We start from the raw sequence: 20,030 nt of genomic DNA, 5'->3' as shown, positions 1-20,030 counted from the left end.
TGAACAAAGTTTTATCAGACAAGGTAAATAAGACCATTCTTGTGTTTCCTTTTTGGAAATCAGCTACTTGGTTTCCATTGGTATTATATAATATAATTTCTTTTCCAATCAGGCTACCTCGCCACCGAGACTTGTTATCTCAGGAACACAACGGGAAAGCTCATCCTCTACAGAATTCTTTAACAATGGTCGCTGTCGTTATATCTGGGAAGCATTACAAAGTCAGGGAGTTTCAAGATCAACTGCATGTGTCATTACTGAAGCATGGAAGAAAAGAACCATCAAACAGTATGAATTCGCTTGGCGTAGCTGGTATTTTTGGTGTTATAAACAAAATAAAAGTCCCTTTTCAGTGTCTGAAGGTACTGTAGTGAATTATTTGTGTCATTTATTGTGTCTAGGTAAATCATATTCAGTGTTGAATACACACAAATCTATGCTTCTACAAACTTTACCTTTTTTCAATAATAGTTGGTGTGATAAGTCTTTCCTTATTAGTAAATTTATGAAGGGTGTTTTTCACCGAACCCCACCTAAACCTAGGTATTCTTTCACATGGGATGTTTCAGTGGTATTAAATTTCTTAAAACCTTTGTTTCCTTTGTCTAGCCTTAGTTTGAAGCTTTTAACATTTAAACTTATAGCCTTGATTGCGCTTTGTACTGCTCCAAGAGCACAAACTTTAGTTGCGCTGAACATTGATTTTATGGTGTTTCATGACAATAAAGTTGTTTTCCATATTTCGTCCTTGTTGAAGACAAGCAGGGTAGGAAATAGTGCTTTCTCTTTAGTTTTGGAGAAGTATGATCCTGATGAGAAACTGTGTGTTGTGAAAACTTTGTTACATTATTTGAAAAGAACAGAGAGTTTACGGGAAAGTAAACAACTTTTAGTTTCTTTTGTGACTTACAAAGGTGTTACTTCTAGCACTGTGGCTAGATGGTTGAGAGAAGTTTTATCCCTCTCGGGTATTGATACAGATGTGTTTAAGGCACATTCTTTTAGGTCTGCAGCAGTTTCAGCAGCCTATACTAAGTGGTGTTCAGTCAGTAATATTCTTAAAACAGCTATGTGGAATACAGAGAAGAATTTCTATAAGTTTTATTTCAGAAATTCTTTTCCTGATAATGCCGGGGTTGGTTTCCCCAGGGCAGTGTTATCTAATGTTTAGTTATTACTTTTTGTGTGGGAATATATATTGGTTTGTTTATATCAGGCTTTGTTTTGTTTCATGCCTTTAAAAATGCTATTTGTATACATGTGCAAGGCCGAAGGCCTTACGAAAAATAATGTTCCCTCATCCAAGCTTTACTGATGGATGAGTGCCATTATTGTAGTAAGGCCGGAGGCCTAAGCATGTATACATTACCCACCTCATTGTTTTTTCTTATTTCTTTCCCTCCTCTTGTAAAGGGTTTTATGCTGAAACAAAACTTCTTTAAATTATGATTATTAAACGCTCAAGTGATCATGATGTGTGTGACGTAGTACGACTAGTTTATTTTGCGTTTTTATCTTTGAAATGCGGTGCCTATCTCGCGATATGCTATTTGTATACATGCTTAGGCCTCCGGCCTTACTACAATAATGGCCCTCATCCATCACTAAAGCTTGGATGAGGGAGCATTTTCTCACTACAAAAGAATAAATGTATATATAAAATAATGACAATAAAGTCTTACTTTGAGACCTTTTTGACCTTTGAGTGTTTTTCCACATTCTTCACAAGTCAACATGGGCTGAACATCAGTATGCATTAGTTCCTTTATAAAACAAGATGTGTTTGTAAAACATGTATGCCCCCTATTGGCAGCCAATTTGTCATGTGATCAGGTTATTATGCATGACTTCTGACCCAGTGAACAAGCAATTAATAAGGGTTATCTAGTATCTACTGGTCATGACTAGTCACAAGGTAATAATTATTGTGACCCCATAGGTTGTGTGCAGCAATTAAAGTTATTAAAAATCTTACCAAATAATATATACATAAATTTTATGAATCACATAGGCCTCATTAATGACAGCCAAATTGTTATATTACATAAGACCTTCAAATGTGTATACCAAAAGCACATAAAATATCAACCAAGGCAACTTGAGTTTTTGTTGAGTTATTGGTCTGAAACGGTCATTATGACATTGACCCCTTGACCCCAAAATCAATAGGGGTCATCTCCTGGTCAAGACCAATCATCATACCAAGTTTGAAGTTCCTAGGCCTAAGGGCTCTTTAGTTATTGATCAGAAACCGTTTTTACCTACAAGGTCAATGTGACCTTGACCTTTGACCCCAAAATCAATAGGGGTCATCTGCTGGTCATGACCAATCATGATACCAAGTTTGAAGTTCCTAGGCCTAAGCGTTATTTATTTATTGATCGGAAACTGTTTTCACCTACAAGGTCAATGTGACCTTGACCTTTGACCCCTTGACCCCAAAATCAATAGGGGTCATCTGATGGTCATGACCAATCATCATACCAAGTTTGAAGTACCTAGGCCTAAGCGTTCTCTAGTAATTGCTTAGAAACGGTTTTTACCTAAAAGGTCAATGTGACCTTGACCTTTGACCCCTTGACCCCAAAATCAATAGGGGTCATCTGCTGGTCATGACCAATCACCATACCAAGTTTGAAGTTCCTAGGCCTAAGGGTTCTTTAGTTATTGATCGGAAACCGTTTTTACCTACAAGGTCAATGTGACCTTGACCTTTGACCCCTTGACCCCAAAATCAATAGGGGTCATCTGCTGGTCATGAACAATCACCATATCAAGTTTGAAGTTCCTAGGCCTATGCGTTCTTTAGTTATTGATCGGAAACCGTTTTAACATACAAGGTCAATGTGACCTTGACCTTTGACCCCTTGACCCCAAAATCAATAGGGGTCATCTACTGGTCATGACCAATCACCATACCAAGTTTGAAGTTCCTAGGCCTAAGGGTTCTTTAGTTATTGATCGGAAACCGTTTTTACCTACAAGGTCAATGTGACCTTGACCTTTGACCCCTTGACCCCAAAATCAATAGGAGTCATCTGCTGGTCATGAACAATCACCATATCAAGTTTGAAGTTCCTAGGCCTATGCGTTCTTTAGTTATTGATCGGAAACCGTTTTAACATACAAGGTCAATGTGACCTTGACCTTTGACCCCTTGACCCCAAAATCAATAGGGGTCATCTACTGGTCATGACCAATCCCCATACCAAGTTTGAAGTTCCTAGGCCTAAGGGTTCTTTAGTTATCACTCGGAAACCATTTGGTCTATGGACCGAAGGATCGACAAGTGCAAAGCAATATACCCCCTCTTCTTCGAAGTGGGGGCATAATAAACAAACATTTACAGTCCACAATCTAATTTCTTAAAGTGTCATGCCTTTGCACTTTTATTAATATACATGAAAACTTGGAGAGTGTTCTGAACAGTAAAACAATTAACCAAATGTAAAATAAGCCAATATAATTAACTTAAAGAGAGGCCACTGAGATTTTTTGACATGACGAAACTGGAAATAATTATGTTGAGATTGATGTTCCACTTGATATTGATCTATATAAGTAATATGTGTGCAAAATTCTAGATCAATCCCTCACTCTCTTTTCCCAAGATAATTATTCAAAGTTTTAACAATAGGGCCATGAAGGCCCTGAGGTCGCTCACCTGTACATAGGCCTCCGGAGCGGGGCCAGTTTAAACCCCAGGGCTTTTATTTGAACAAACTTGGAAGACACCCATTAGAAGATGTTTCATATGTTAAGTTTTTACTACACACATATAATGAAAAACAATGACCTCTGCACCCCCCACCTCCCCCCCCCCCCTGCAGGGCCAATTTTAACCCAAGGGCTTTTATTTGAACAAACTTGGTAGACATCCACAATAAGATGTTTCATCTCTAGCTCTTTGAGTTTTTCAAAAGAAGATTTTTTTGTTTTTACTATACACATATAATTAAAAACAATGACACATCTGGGGCGGTGCCAGTTTTGACCCCAGGGCTTTTATTTGAACAAACTTTGTAGACACTTACTAGAAGATGTTTCATGCTTAATATCAATTCTAAACTCTAGCTATTTGGGTTTTTTCAAAGAAGATTTTTTAAGTTTTTGCTATACACATATAAGGAAAATCAATGACACCCAGGGCGGGGGCATATTTTGACCCCAGGGCTTTTATTTGAACTTACTTTGTAGACACTCACTAGAAGATGTTTCATGCTTAATATCTAAACTCTAGCTATTTGGGTTTTTTCAAAGAAGATTTTTAAGTTTTTGCTATACACATATAAGGAAAATCTGAGAACCCAGGGCGGGGCCAATTTTAAGCCCAGGGCCCGTATTTGAACAAAAATGGTAGACACCAATTAGAACATGTTTCATGCTAAATATCTTAGCTCTAGCTCTTTGAGTTCTTTAAAAGAAGATTTTTAAGTTTTTACTATACATGTATGCATATAGGGAAAATCAATGACCCCCTGGGGCGGGGCCAATTTTGACCCCAGGGCTTTTATTTGAACAAACTTGGTAGACACTCATTAGAAGATGTTTCATGCTAAATATCTTAGCTCTAGCTCTTTGGGTTCTTTAAAAGAAGATTTTTTAAGTTTTTACGATATGCATATAGGGAAAATCAATGACCCCCTGGGGCTGGGCCAATTTTGACTCCAGGGCTTTTATTTGAACAAACTTGGTAGACACTCACTAGAAGATGTTTCCTGCCAAATACTTTAGCTCTAGCTCTTTGGGTTTTTTAAAAGAAGATATTTAAAGTTTTTTCTTTCGGTTGCCATGGTAATCAGAGTTCTGCATGGAATTAAATTCTTTGAACAATTTTTAAAGGAGACCACAAAAGGAACATTCCTGTGAAGTTTGAATGAAATTGGCTTAGTGGTTTATGAGGAGATGTCGTTTAAAGTAAAAGTTTGTGGACGGACGGACGACGGACGAAAAACGATCACAAAAGCTCACCCTGTCACTTTGTGACAGGTGAGCTAAAAATACTTCAAGAATGGCTCAAAAATACAATTTTATATATTTTCATTTTTGACTTTTGAACCTCAGTGGAGTCCTTTAATATCATCATATAATTATTACTGACAGTGTGTAAAATAATGCATAAGAAAAAGTGCCACAAAGATTGTGAATCTTTACATACATGTATCTCTCTTATCTCATGAACTATTTAAATTAATAAACCATCCTTACTCTGGCATACAGTTTTCATTTCTTTTATTCCATTACTACTGTTATAATATAATTAGTTATGAAATGAAAACTGTATGCCAGAGTAAATAAGGTTTAACAAGAGCCCTGTTTGAGCCGGGTGATGCTCCCCGAATAGGTTTTGGACACAGGAAAGTACACCTCTGGTAGTTTCAGAGTTATGTCCTTGGAAAAAGTTCAAAGTGCAATAATTCCAAAATTAGTCAAGGCAGAGTTATTGTTCTTTGCACTGCACTTCTTCTAATCAATGCAATCTATCAACCTACAAATTTTCTTGTTGATATCTCTTATGGTTTCCGAGTTATGTCCCGGACAAAGTTCAAAATGTAAAAATGAACAAAGGGCAATAACTATAAAATTTGGCAAGGCGGAGTTCAAGTTCTTGTGCACTGCAAATCTACCTATTGAGATCCATCTAACTACAAAGTTTCATGTTGATATCTCTTGTAGTTTTAAATAATAAAACGAGTTATTTCCAGGACAAGATTTTTTTTAAAAAGGGGAGATCATTCAAAAAATGGGCAAAACAGAGTTATGTTTATTTTGGACTGCACTTTTACTCAATGAGATCTATATCCCAACAAAGTTTCATGTTGAAATATCTTATAATTTTAGAGTAATTTCCCAGACAATGTTCAACAAGAGGGCCATGATGACCCTGAGGTCCCTCACCTATATATAGGCCCCCGGAGCAGGGCCAGTTATAACCCCAGGGCTTTTATTTGGACAAACTTGGGAGACACCCATTAAAAGAAGTTTCATGATGTTAAGTTTTGACTACACACATATAATGAAAAACAATGACCCCCCCCCCCCCACGTGCATGGCCAATTTTAAATCAAGGGCTTTTATTTGAACAAACTTGGTAGACAACCATAAGAAGATGTTTCCTGCTAAACATTTAAGCTCTAGCTCATTGGGTTTTTTAAAAGAAGATTTTTTTAAGTTTTTACTATACACATATAGTTAAAAACAATGACACTCACATATAAGGAAAAGCAATGACCCCCTGGACGGAGCCAATTTTGACCCAAGGGCTTTTAATAGAACAAAATTTGTAGACACTCACTAGAAGATGTTTCATGCTTAATATCTAAACTCTAGCTATTTGGGTCTTTTCAAAGAAGATTTTTAAGTTTTTGCTATACACATATAAGGAAAATCAATGACCCCCTGGGGCGGGGCCAATTTTGACCCAAGGGCTTTTATTTGAACAAACTTGGTAGACACTCATTAGAACATGTTTCATGCTAAATATCTTAGCTCTAGCTCTTTGAGTTCTTTGAAAGAAGATTTTTAAGTTTTTGCTACATGTATATGCATATAGGGAAAATCAATGACCCCCTGGGGCAGGGCAAATTTTGACCCCAGGAGTTTTATTTGAACAAACTTGGTAGACACTCATTAGAAGATGTTTCATGCTAAATATCTTAGCTCTAGCTCTTTGGGTTCTTTAAAAGAAGATTTTTAAGTTTTTACTATAGGCATATAGGGAAAATCAATGACCCCGTGGGGCGGGGCCAATTTTGACCCCAGGGCTTTTATTTGAACAAACTTTGTAGACACTCACTAGAAGATATTTCATGCCAAATATCTAAGCTCTAGCTCTTTGGGTTTTTTAAAAGAAGATATTTAAAGTTTTTTCTTTCGGTTGCCATGGCAACCAGAGTTCTAAATGGAATTAAATTCTTTGAACAATTTTTAAAGGTGACCACCAAAGGAAAATTCCTGTGAAGTTTGGATGAAATTGGCTTAGTGGTTTATTAGGAGATGTCATTTAAAGTAAAAGTTTACGGACGGACGCCGGCCAGACGCCGGACGAAAAGTGATCACAAAAGCTCACCCTGTCACTTTGTGACAGGTGAGCTAAAAAGTGAAAATAAACAAAGGGCAATAACTCGAGAATTAGACAAGGGAGATGTTATGATTCTTGTGCACTGCACATCTACCCATTGAGATATATCTACTTACAAAGTTCCATGTTGATATCTCTTATAGTTTTATAGCTATGACCTAGACAAGGCTTTTTCTAAAAGGGGAGATAATTTAAAAATGAGGCTTAACAGTGTTATGGTTCTTTTGCACTGCACTTCTACTCAATGAGATCTATCTACCTACAATGTTTCATCTTGATATCTCTTAGAGCATAATAAAATAGAATATATAAAGATTCACATCAAATGACACTGTCTCAAAATCAATAGAAGTCAAATACTGATCATGGGCAATGTTAACAAGTTTACAAACCTGCACTGATATTTTCTCAATTTATTGATAGGACAAAGATTGTACACTAAGTTTCACTTAGACCTTCACATATGACCTCAGATCAATAAGGGTCACCTACTAGCCATCGAGATTGTTCCTACAAATTTTCACACACTCAAATAACCTTAAAATGAATAGGGCTGATCAATGTATATACAAAGTTCCAGAGGCTTATGCTTAATTCTTCCAAAGTTATTGATTGGAAGAAGATTTTATACATTGTCAATGTGTCCTCTGAACTAATGAATTATGAGGTCTTTTACATACTGGCCTTGAGGGATGTCCCTATCAGGTTACATGAACCATGACAAGTATAACAGGCCTACATATGTACAGATGAATGCATCACTCTATCATAGTATGCTCCCTGCTTTTTTTACTTTTGAGTTAACATGCACATAAAGTTTTAAGCAATAAAAGAATCCAATTTCGGATTTATCAGCTATGATACATGTACATGTAATTACTATGTCTATCATTTTTCATACCTTGTGTTTTTTCAATGTTTTCTCATTCTTGTAAGTGTTTCCACACATATCACAGATTGGTTCTTGCCCTTTGTTACATGAAACTAACTTGTGGTGATGTAACTTCCATGGATTCATTGACCAATAATTACAATACTGAAATTATATCAGCATTACTTCAATATGAATCAATGTTATATAAATTCAAGCTATCTTACACATACGTACTAGAGTGATTAAATAAAATCAAAAGTAATACAGTTGGGAGAAAAATTATTGTAATACAAAAGTAATCTTTTTTTCCAGTTTAGATCATCTTAACCCTTTACCACATATATACGCGAAACAACGCACTTTCGACCCCCCCCCCCCCCCCCTTTTTTTAGGTCTCAAATAGTGAAAAAATGTCCTATTTGGGCCACAAACATAAGTTTTCGTTTGAGAAATGTTGCTAAGAAAATTTTGGACTTGTGAGAGGCTAAAAATGACCCCAGGTCGATCATAATGTAACGTTTAACCAAAGCTGAAAAGCCTTTGACTCTATCTCAATCCCTAGAGAAGTTGCAGCACTTTGAAATAAATTTTGATGGAAAAAATCGAGGCAAAATAGTGATTTTTGGCAATTTTGAGATGTCCCCTCGTTGCCATGGTAACAGGAAATTTAAGACTGAGCATGTCGTTACAAAGGCAATGGTCCAGTCAACATTTGTGCCAAGTTTGATTAGTATTGAAGCATTTTTCATAGTTTCATAGCAGTTTGAACTTGTAACAGAAAGTTTTTTAGTGAAAACGGCCATTTTTCACAATATGCTCATGGGGGAAAGGGTTAAGAATATTATCCAAACATAAATGTACATGATGAAATAACAATTTCTGTAGTATAATTAAAGCAGCATGCCTCCAGATTCATGCTTATTTTCATGAAAAAATTTTAAAATGTATTTAAAAGTATGATATTGTGTGGTAACCAAAAGGAAGCAATTTACATATTATCAATGGCACTTGCAACCTACGTAAATTACCAAAAAGAGGTGAAAATATTCAAAAATAGCCATTAAAGCGATACTCGGGCAAATATATGACAAAATATTGAATTTATCATATTTACTAATTTATGCTAAAATGAAGTTTTTAAAAGTGATTAAAAGTCCCAGCATGTTTATTTTTTCTGTATAAATACTTTATAATGTGAGTTTAAAACGTAAATAAGTCTACATAAGTTGAACGAAATGACGACTTAGACAGACCTAACGAGTAGTTTTAAAACAAGTCATTTGACAATTACAATCCCTAGAAGTTAAAAAAACAAATATTGTGGATATTGTAAGATTAAAACAAGCCTAAGTCGCTCATTTGACAGGTTCGTTTACGTTTTTATAGTTCACGGTGATAACTTTGGTGAAATCTAAATGCTCTAACCTGACCCGCGTGGGTCAGGTAAAGGAAAGCAACATTTTTTTCTTTATAAGGAGAAAAAATTTGTTCCCTAGACTGCTTGGTCTATTCATTTCGATGACATAAATAGAATATTGGATAGAAAATTAAAATCTAAAATATGAAAATTTTGCCTATGTCTCCCTTTAAAACTGAAGTAGTGTAAATATTGTTAAAATTACTGAAAAATCAGTCATTACTCTCTCATTACATGTAAATTATTACTTGAACTTGAACCTCTTTACTTTTCCTAAAATTTTAGTACATTTTTCATAAGTTTGATGTTATTGAAATATTTTTGCTCATCTAGAGACATGCTTTACAGTGATAATATGACCATCACAGTCAAAATAGTGAATGTGCAGGTAAATTAGCAAGTAAATTGTACAGGTAAATGCTAGGTACCTTATCATTTTGTCATGCTTCTACAATTTCAAGTTCAATTCATAAAAAGACTGGGACAGTCTTGTTAGGCAGGTTTTATATTTTATCCTTTATTATATTAATCAACTAGACAGTGAAAAAATAAGATTATTGTCACTTTTTATTCTCAAGTCATCATTGATATGTGTATGACTTAAAAAGAAAGCCAATAGAAAACTTTGTTTTATAAGAACAATAGAAAATAATATTACCTCACAATACAGATCTGGCCATTTTTCTTTGTCATATTGTATTTCATGAGCTAAAAATTCATGTTCAATTTGATCTGCTAATCGTCGGAACTTCCTCGAACAGGCACAACAACAATATTTTCTTCTCATCTCAAACCTCTTCTGCTTCCTTTTAGCCAACTTTTCTTGCCGCAGCTTTATACATCTGACATCACTGTTCCGATGCTCCATGTAATCCTCAGTTGACTCAAAGTTAACATGACAGGTAACACACTTTCGCCTCTGCCGATTATTTTTACCAGTACATTTATTTCTATGCCCTGTCAGTTCATACTGAAAAAAGAAACTCTTCCCACATTTTTCACACTCTCCTCCATTTCCTGATCCTATCTCAAGTTCTAGTTTTTCTTTACTTTCTTCTGACATTGAATTTCTATCCTCTGATTGGACTTTATTTCCAACATCACCTGATTCAATAACCTCTGAATAATTTTCATCTACCTTATTTTCACTCTCAGCTAGTACTTCTGTACTGTATTTCAGAGTTTTTTCTTCATTATTCACATTACTCATCTTTTCCTGTTTTTCAGACTTCTTCAATCTTTTATTTTCTTTATTTTTTATGCCTTTCTTTGTCATTTTGCATTTTTTATTTCTATTTTTGTTAGTTTTCTCAACAAAATAAGAGTCAGTGTCATCCCCTGAGTCCACATGGTCTGCATTCCATTCACTATCATCATTAACATCAGTGTCAATGTCTGAACAATAGATTTCTTCAGGTTTTCCATTTTCTTCTAATGAATTACTTTTCGTCACTATTTCAATAACACTTTCTTCCTTGTCCACTTCACAACCTTTTCCAGGTTTTTCTACATTCATAATGATATTGTTCTTTTTTCCTGTGTCACTTTCACTTAAATCTAAACATTGTTTTGGTAATTTTATTTTCACTTTAACATTTTTTGGAGATTTAAGCTTTCTTTTTCTCGACTTTTTATTCAAAGAATGTTCTTCATCTTTTATTTCAATATTTACTGAGTCAGAAATACTAGCATCTTTATTATCTTTCAATTTTTTCTTTGCATCATGTTGTAAGGGTTCTGGTAATACAACTGAATCAACAGAGTGAAGTTTATTGCAAAGTTCATTCAAACCAAGAGCGTTGCAATGTTTGCTCAAAGATTTCACCTCACTTTCTGCAACCTCAAGAGACCCTGTATACAAGAATGTTACAATTTTTTGTAGAGCCAACTTTGGAACATCTTTAAAATCCAGTTCTGTCAAATCACTAACATGAGAGTTCTTTTTGGCCCTTTGCTTTAATTGTTTGTGGAGTAAAGGACTGGCAGCAATTAAAATAAGGGAATGTGCTAAGATATTCCCATCACTTCCACAAAATTTAACATCACAATATTTTCCATCTTTCTGCAATCTATGAAGATTATCCAATATGTTTACAAAATAAGAATCAATTTTTATTAATTTGGATGTCTCACTTGGAACTTTTTTTTGTTTTACTTTTCTAGATTGTTTTGATTGACCATTTATTTTTTTAGAAACTGTACTTCCAAACAAGGGTTTTACATCCCATAATGCATTTTCATTATAGTTTATTGTACAGCTTCTTTTTCTTTTAGGTCTTTTAATTGCAGTAAACTCTTGATCTTTGTTTTTATGTTTGACTGATACATTGTTAACATTGTTATGTAAAGATACATGGGGGAATGCTTCATTGTCACAAGGAATTTTCATCTCAGTTACAGAAGCAGCAATGTTACTACCTTCCTCTAACAACAAGTTTTGGGCTTCAATATTTCCAGGAAGTTTATCTGGTGTTATCCTATTTGACATGTTTTCATCTTCAGTTTCAAGAGACAGATTAATATCATCTGAATTAATGTATTTACTTGTTTTCATTTCAATGCCTTGAGTTGCCAGAATAGAGGGGTATGTATCATGCTTTCTTAATTGTATATCATCTTCTAAAAAATTATCAGAGCTTTCTATCACGTTAGGTTCTAATGATGTATCATTTAAGCATACTTCTTTCTGGATTCCTGCTATAACATCAAGGTTGTTTTCAGCTACAACAAAATTTGGTAAATTTTTCTGTAAATCTGAAGCAAAAGTATTTTTATCACCAGTTGTTTTAACATCCACTACTTCACTTTCTTGCACAAATATGTGACTCCCTGCATCTCCTATTTTCTCCATTAGGGTGCTGTAAAGAAGAGAAATATCAATAAAGTCTGGAGTTCCTTCCCTTAAAGCTTATACAAGGCTTTATTTATTTATTTTTGTACTCAAAAGTGACATAGCACTAATTCATGTCTTTTTTTTTCTATAAAATAATATCTAGAAATGACTTAAGACAATTATTAATGAATCTTTGATCAATATTTCAATTAAAACAAGTGGATAATGATGGCCGTATATCGCTTACATGAAATCTTCTTCTAAAAAAGTAGTTATAAATGTAAATGATGCTAAATTTGCTTGTTAATAGCTGAAAATAAAACAGAATTTACATTTGTGAATGTGTATGAGATTTATCCTTATTTTTTTTTTTCTTGAACAAAAAAAATTAAGAAGCAAGAGGGCCATGGTGTTAAATTATTTCTCTTCCTGAATTCTGGTCATTATGATAATAAAATAAATACCATGTCATCCTTATCAAATGCTTTGGAGAAGTCAATTACTATTATACATGTATATTAACTACTTGTCAACTTTCAGTACTTTTTATCATTTTTACAAAAATGTGGCATCTTTTTCAATCATAACACCTGTTAAAATTCATTATAAAAATTCTATTTACATTGTATCGTTACATTTAAATTAAGTAAGGGTCTGCCCACTGGTAATCTAAGGGTTATTGGTATAATTTCTCTTGGACATAAAGTATAATGGTAATTTATCTCTCAACACTGATTCAGAAATTATGTGGGTCAATTGCAGAGAAATTGGTAATTTCTGGTTAAGTTATAATTCAGGAAAGCCAGTTAGGTCAATATTCTAAAATGATATGACTAAATATGTTTTAAAATCAGCATAAATAAAGACGTAAAGACAATATAAAACAATAAAATAAAGATTGCAGTTTCCTAAAATGTAAACAGCCAAGCAATGCGAGGAATGTAACTGGCTCTACATTTGCCCTACTGTTTTTCAGACCCACACTATACACTCCTGGCTCCATAAACACACAATGCCCAGAATTCTCCCTGTTTCATCGGACAAAACCCTATTTTCAGTATGAATAGAATGCTTATTAGAGTAGCATAATACATTTTAATATGAAATAGGTGCTACCTATGGCGCGGAAAGCTCTTATGAATTATGATTTTAGCATAACATGTTAAGTGTACATGTAAACCAGATTTTTCTTGCAGGTATTTCGTAAACAAAACGAATAAATTTGTGGTGTTCAACCTATCATCGGAGCGCTCGGAATATTCCGAAAATCTCCAAGATAAAGGGCGACCACTGCGCATGCGTCGGTGTTTGGAAAAATCCCCAATCTCCTACGCAGTGATCTCCCCTTATCAGTACAATTCTGCCAAGGGAGGTAATCACTGTGAGGAGTTTGGAAAATCCCGTCCGCCATTTTTGTTAATCTCTAATCCCAGCTGTTGTTTTCACGTTATTTGTTAATGCTTATTTATCAAAAAGGATATGTTTGAGTAACTTTTTATATTTATAATCGTTACAATAGTTCTTATCAATGAAATGCATGTTTATTTTCTGATTTTGTACATTATTCTTTCACCGGAAGTTTATTTAGCATGCGTCTGCTAGCAATAGTCTGAATTAAGTAGACGCTCATTAAAAGCGCTCTGATATCTATATTTAGCTCAAAAGGATTTCAAAATGGCGGCGCCCAGTTAACTAAGGATTTTTTCACAGCTCATTAGGTATATGATATATATTTTTTTGAAATTTTCATTTACTTTTAATTTGATTTCATTTGAACTGATATGCGTCATACATGTTATCTAAGAGCGCTACAACCCTCGCGGGGCCTTAGGCCCCGCTCGGACTTTCCGCGTAATATGAAAAAGGCAAAGCCTCAAAGCGAGCTCGATGTCCTTTTTACGTGAAATAGTATGAAATAATCGCTCATTTTTATTTCAAATGCAGTAACGAGTGCGTGTGACGTCACACGTACTGTGTTAAATATGGCTCCGCCCCTGTCGTGAAATGAATAATGAGTTTTGAAAACGTTGATAAAACTTTGTTTATTTTATTTTACTCTATAATTTTTCAAGCGAAATAAAGATTATTTAAAGTGAAATAAAAGTAAAACTTAAAACGTTTGCGACATTAAAATAGCGTACTTGATTTGTTTGTTTTGCACGTGCTGTTTGGCGCTACATTGTGACGTCACGTAAACAATACTTTAAACGTCTGTACAGCGTTAACGACTGAATAAAAGATATTGGTGTTCGGATTCATTTTCTTAGTTAGACCATTTTCTTTCATTCTAGATAGTTTTCACAACAAAATTCGACAAAAAAATGTTTTTATTTATCAGTTTTCAAACAAAATGGCGCCTTCAATTGTCATTTTTTATACACAGCTTCCGTTATTCTGGTTCCCTGTCCAATTATGGTTCCCATAGACGTGCGCGGGTGACCAGTCTACACATCCGTTTTCAGTCAGAATTCCTCAGTTTTTATCGTTATCTTTAAATTCGAAAGGTTGCGATGTGTCCAATTCGGTACTTTGGACGAAAGTTTTCAAAACCATCACTTAGCAGGTACTCGCGTTACCGTAAAGCTCGCTTTGCGAGCAGGCCCTTCGGGCCAGCTTGTCGAGCTCGCTATTAACATTGGTTCTTATTCTATCAGAAAGGGAAATCAACATTGTCAATTTGCATGAAAACTAACCGTTAGTGTAAATTAAAATGTTTTAGTTGGTTTTCAAGGTTACTTGGGATATAATTTAATATATGTTTAAGTTTTTGAGTCTGCAATCTTTACATTATTGAGACTTTAGTGTCATAGTGTTAACATAAGTAAACTAAAGACAATGATAATTTTTCTAAAGTTTATTAATGAATCTAATAATTATAAATATATGTTTATTTATTGCTGCAAAGGATATTATTTCAGATTTTGATTTTTACCGAAGTTAAATGAAGTTAATATAATTGCATATCAGTAATTGAAATATAAATTACTTTAGTGAATAGTCTGGGTAGCTAAAATAACTCAACAACATCACAGCATCAATACTAAAGAGCATAATTTATATCAGCTATATTTTGTAACCTATGTTGTACAAAACCTTGTCTTATTATACCTCTGCTGTATACTGCTTATCTAATATGTATGCTCTAACCTTAACCGGATTCAAATATGTACTATCAGAACTCTATCTTCTATTAAAGACAACATGCTATAAAAACTCTTATCATGGCTGCTTGTACATCATAAAGCACATGTTCAAATAATTTGACTCAAACTATGCATACATTGATTTTTTTTTTTCAATTTTCAAAACAACCTGTGGCTTTCTGATGGGGAAAATTTAGCACTCTATATCAGAAAAGGGGGACAACCTGAAATTAAATTCAAACAACAGAGAATGGAATTTACCCACACATTTTGTAAAATTTTCAATTTCAATTCAATTTAAGACAGCAGAGCAGCATGCCTGCTCAATTTTAAATGTAAGGGTACATGTACCTCCTGTCATTGGAAATTGGGGGTACATTTCAAAATCTTGGGGTTCACAGAAGTTTTTTCATGTTTTGTTTGTAAGAACATTTTGTCAATAAAAAGCTCATGATAATTAACAGTTGTTTTACTAAGTATTACTACTCACTAACTCAGGCACAAACTCAGTCACTTATGGTAGCAATAGAGCAGACATTACAATCAGCAGACATTACAATCACTGATCTTCTGTTCAGTCCTTACGCTTATTACCCATAACCAAAATTTTGTATATCCGAAATTATGTACATTCATTTCAAAGGGTCCATTGTTCATATTTTCATTTCATATGACATTTGTAAAGCTCACAATTAAAGTTAATTGTTAAAAAATCAAGTGACTTATTAAGAACTCGAAATACTTTTTGGCAGTTGAAACTTTTTCTTAAGAAACTTCCGTGAATTACGCAATGTAGTGTGTGAATGGGCATCCTGGCAGAGGCTATCTATATAGACAGCTTTCAGTCAAATAAATTTATCAACTAGCTGATGTAAGTCAGCTACTGTTATGTCATTTTAAGGGAAATTATAGCATTTTTTGGAAAAAATATACCTATTTTGGGATAGAGATAGCAGCCTTTGTTAGGCTGTAAAACATAAAAAGAAAACCTCTGGTATAATTCTGCTAAATCCTTTTGGTAGAATCATTAGTCAAACAATTATGCCCATGATCTCCTGTTGATGAAATCATGAATTTTCAGTGTAGGCTGTCTATTGTATACAGAAATAAGCATAGGTAAAAATTATGCCCTAATTGTCAAATGATAATAAGAAATCTGTAGGTGGATAACAGCAAAGATCTGCGGAGGATGCAATTTTTCGCCATTGGCGCTAAAAAAATGAAAATAAGTTTGTGTTACAATTTTGTTTGAACAGTTTGAACAGTTTAAATTAACTTTTCATTAACTGGACTCACAAACTTTATATTGATAGCACTACTGGGACACCATACTTTAAAAGCGAGCTACCGTGACGTCATTCATAACACATGCGCAAGATCACCGGACAATCGAATGTTGGGATTAAACATGGTGTTAAGTGTTTACATTGTTGCACTCTTGCAGTTCAATGAGTTATTTCCAAAAAATATTTGCAGACTTCCCGAAATACGTCGGTCCGACGGACATGTCCGATAAATTTTGATCAGGTCCGACAATTTTTTATTCCGGATCGGTCCGACTGTCCGGCTTTTATCCAAGCCGCATGTATACAAAATGGCGTCGCTAAAGGTGCCAAACCTTGGAAAAACCGAAAATCTACGTCAGAAAAGTGCGCAGAACAGCAATAAAAGGATGAAAAGAATAGACCTGAGACAAAATTTAATGAAAAATGGAAGCAGAACCATGAATCATTGGTGTATGACAGGGAGGAGATGAAAATGCGCTGTACGGATTGTGCCGATTTTGACGGCGAAAAAATAAAAAAACAAAAAGTGTCTTAGAAATACACACACAAGTTTTTATTTGATTTTGATCAATTTTATTTGGTCCGACAGATTTTGTTTCGGTCCGACAGATTTTCATGGTTTGTCAGACCGAATGTCTGACAGTTTTTTTCAACTTTCGGGAAGTCTGTATTTGTGTTATTATATGTGTTTAAGATTTTTGCAAATAGGAAAATAATTATGATTTTTTTGTATTTATTTGAATCGTAGTAAATTAGCTGATAAGTGCTTAGGTGCGCAAGATTACCGGACAGCATCGTATTTAGCATAGCAAAATATTAACATTTAGCTATACAGCTGATTCACACTTACCTTAAGGTTTTCAGTGTACCCGTTTATATACTATGACATGACGTGAACGCTGAAGATAACCCAGTAGGGAAATTCCACCAATAATCGTGCCAGGAATCTGACACGCTCGTATTCATTCATCGAACATGCCATGAAGTAAAGTGAAACATACCTTGATAAAACTATATATAATCTGTTGATAAGCCAAGAATGGACAAATTAAAATCTTATTACGAACATAAACTACCTAATAGTTCCGACAGGTAAAAATTTTGGCACTTGGCCGCCATATTACCAAAATGTTTGACCACGTGATTACGAGATTGACCTCTACGAACCCATGTGCTTCCAATATTTTTATAAATTACTTTTTCTTAAGATATTGAAAAAGGTGATTTACTGACTTTTGTATTCAATAAAATCATATTTATTTAAGTACTAAAAAAATAATGAAAATAAATAAAAACATTATCTTGAATAAAAATATCGAAATCATGTCAACAAAGATGTTCTAAATATAGTACATGACTCCATTCTAATCGGTTCCCGTGAATGACGTCATACGAGGTCTTGCATGGCACTTAAATATCATGGCCGACTGTAGTCGGCGTAATTGATGTTTTACAGTTAAATAGGCAATTTTAATGACGGTATTAATATTTTGATACTTTAATTGGTCTAGAAAGATATTAAAATAATTGTTTTATCGTAAAATGCACAAGAATTGATTGGGTCAAGTGTATTTGCAAGTGAAAAATAAGGTTTAATCAACTATGTTATTCTGGTTAGGTTTCGTAAAGGGTCTAATCCAAAACTTTAATGCCGCATCAGATGTAAAATAAAAATGTTAAATAGCAGCTTATAGCGAGCTGGACAAGCTGGCCCGAAGGGCCTGCTTGCAAAGCGAGCTTTACGGCAACGCGAGTTAGGGATTAAACGATCATCGAGTACAATCGAAAATTGATCATTTATAGGACCGATTGGTGATGATCGAATACAAAGTTAAATAATCGATTATCGGTAATTTATTTTCTTGCTGTTACTTAAGTGACTCACTGTATTATAACAACACTCTAAATTAAAGCCAGCTTTGGTTGAAACAATATTTTTCATTCAAATGAATATGAAAGCGTACTGGTGACCATGGAGTTAATTGTTGACAGTGAGGCATTCTATTAAGTTTTAAGATATAGATCTCTACTGTGCTCAAATTTGACATTAGAAAATATTTAGAATTGCTACACATTCTATTTGTAAAATTAATATAAAATAGACATGTTTTGACTTCACACAAAGAAGATATGTTATGTATAAAATTATTCTACACACTAAAGGTGCGGGATACAACATCAATATATATACATGTATTGTCATTTAAAACAAACGAGTTTTGTTAAGAAAGGACCAACTTAACTTGTTCCCAAACATAGTTTATTTATTCCTTTATTGAGACATAATAATTTAATAGATTTTAATGAATTTATTTCATTAAAATATTTTACTCAAGGATGAGCATAGTATAATTACAGTATATCTGTAAACTAGTTTATTTCAGTTGATAAAGTGGTCGTTTGTACATATTTCCTTTGTTATTGTAAATGTTTCGATTATATAATCGATGAATGATCAAAAGGGTTGTTCGATTATTTTCGATGATCGATTATGATTTTTGTCCGATTAAGAAACCCTATTCGCGTACCTGCTAAGTGGTGGTTTTGAAAACTTTCATCCGAAGTACCGAATTGGACACATCGCAACTTTTCGAATTACAAGATAACGATTATCAAGCGGCTTAGGGCAACATGATACCCTCTCTAATGATTTTTGCGAATGAACTGGATGTGTCCTTAAGGGTGTTTGCATTATTTATCAAAAGGTCTGGAGGTAAAGAGTTCCATTCTTTCACAGTATTTGGTAAAAAACTATACTTTAACACATCAGTACGCGACTGGATAATAATAATTTGGCTAGTAATAGACAAATATCTTCATCATTGTCATTATGTAACAAAAATATTGCCGAAATGTTTGTCATAACCTGTTATACCTTAATTTAGCAAGAAATCTCAAAAATCTTTATCTTCATCCATAGACGATTGAAAATGCCAAATAAGCGCCTACAAGACGCAGAGTAAACGTTTAAGTAAAGACAATATCTCAGAGAATGCGGATAAACCTGGGCCTTAATTATAATAATAACACTATTGTACGAGATGTAAATAGCTTAATAGACGTAAAATAGCTATTTAAAACTATATTTTGATTAGCTTACACAATTATCATACGCATTTTAATATTTTTCAGGAGGGGGCAGGGGAGGGGACAGGGGGAGTGGAAGGGGGCCTGCAGGACAGGGCGGACCGTGAGACAGGGCGGACCGTACCAGGGCGGACCGTGACTCGAGACTAGGCGGACCATATTTTGGGACAGGGCGGACCGTCACTCGAGACTAGGCGGACCTTGATTTAAAAAAAGTATTTATATGTGTACTAATGTAATAATATGACTCGCCATTAAAACTGGATCGGGTTCCTCCTGGGAAAAAAAAATCTGCATGTTAAATGTTGA

General features: G+C 34.3%; 1 protein-coding gene across 2 annotated transcripts in view; it reads right to left on the bottom strand.

The window, feature by feature from the left end:
• The window catches only part of LOC132729616 (zinc finger and BTB domain-containing protein 41-like), a 35,081-nt gene extending 15,452 nt beyond the window's left edge, over positions 1 to 19,629 (bottom strand). Inside the window, exons 1-4 of one of the 2 annotated variants that reach the window (XM_060715423.1) lie at positions 19,510 to 19,629; positions 10,031 to 12,230; positions 7,983 to 8,117; positions 1,683 to 1,763 (exon numbers count right to left, since the gene is read on the bottom strand). In XM_060715423.1, the coding sequence (XP_060571406.1) occupies positions 1,683 to 1,763; positions 7,983 to 8,117; positions 10,031 to 12,223 (2,409 nt within the window). In that variant the 5' untranslated portion in view covers positions 12,224 to 12,230; positions 19,510 to 19,629. Of the gene's footprint in view, positions 1 to 1,682; positions 1,764 to 7,982; positions 8,118 to 10,030; positions 12,231 to 17,484; positions 17,968 to 19,509 lie in introns of those variants that run through there. The other variant, XM_060715422.1, reaches the window with a different exon arrangement.
• Positions 19,630 to 20,030: the final 401 nt, after the last annotated feature.

The sequence above is a fragment of the Ruditapes philippinarum genome, unplaced genomic scaffold (assembly GCF_026571515.1).
Source record: "Ruditapes philippinarum isolate M1 unplaced genomic scaffold, ASM2657151v2 ctg7221_1_1_1_1, whole genome shotgun sequence".
NCBI classification, from domain to species: Eukaryota; Metazoa; Mollusca; class Bivalvia; order Venerida; family Veneridae; genus Ruditapes; species Ruditapes philippinarum.
The sequence above is the reverse complement of the archived record's forward strand: the minus strand, read 5'-3'. Positions and strand labels throughout refer to the sequence as shown.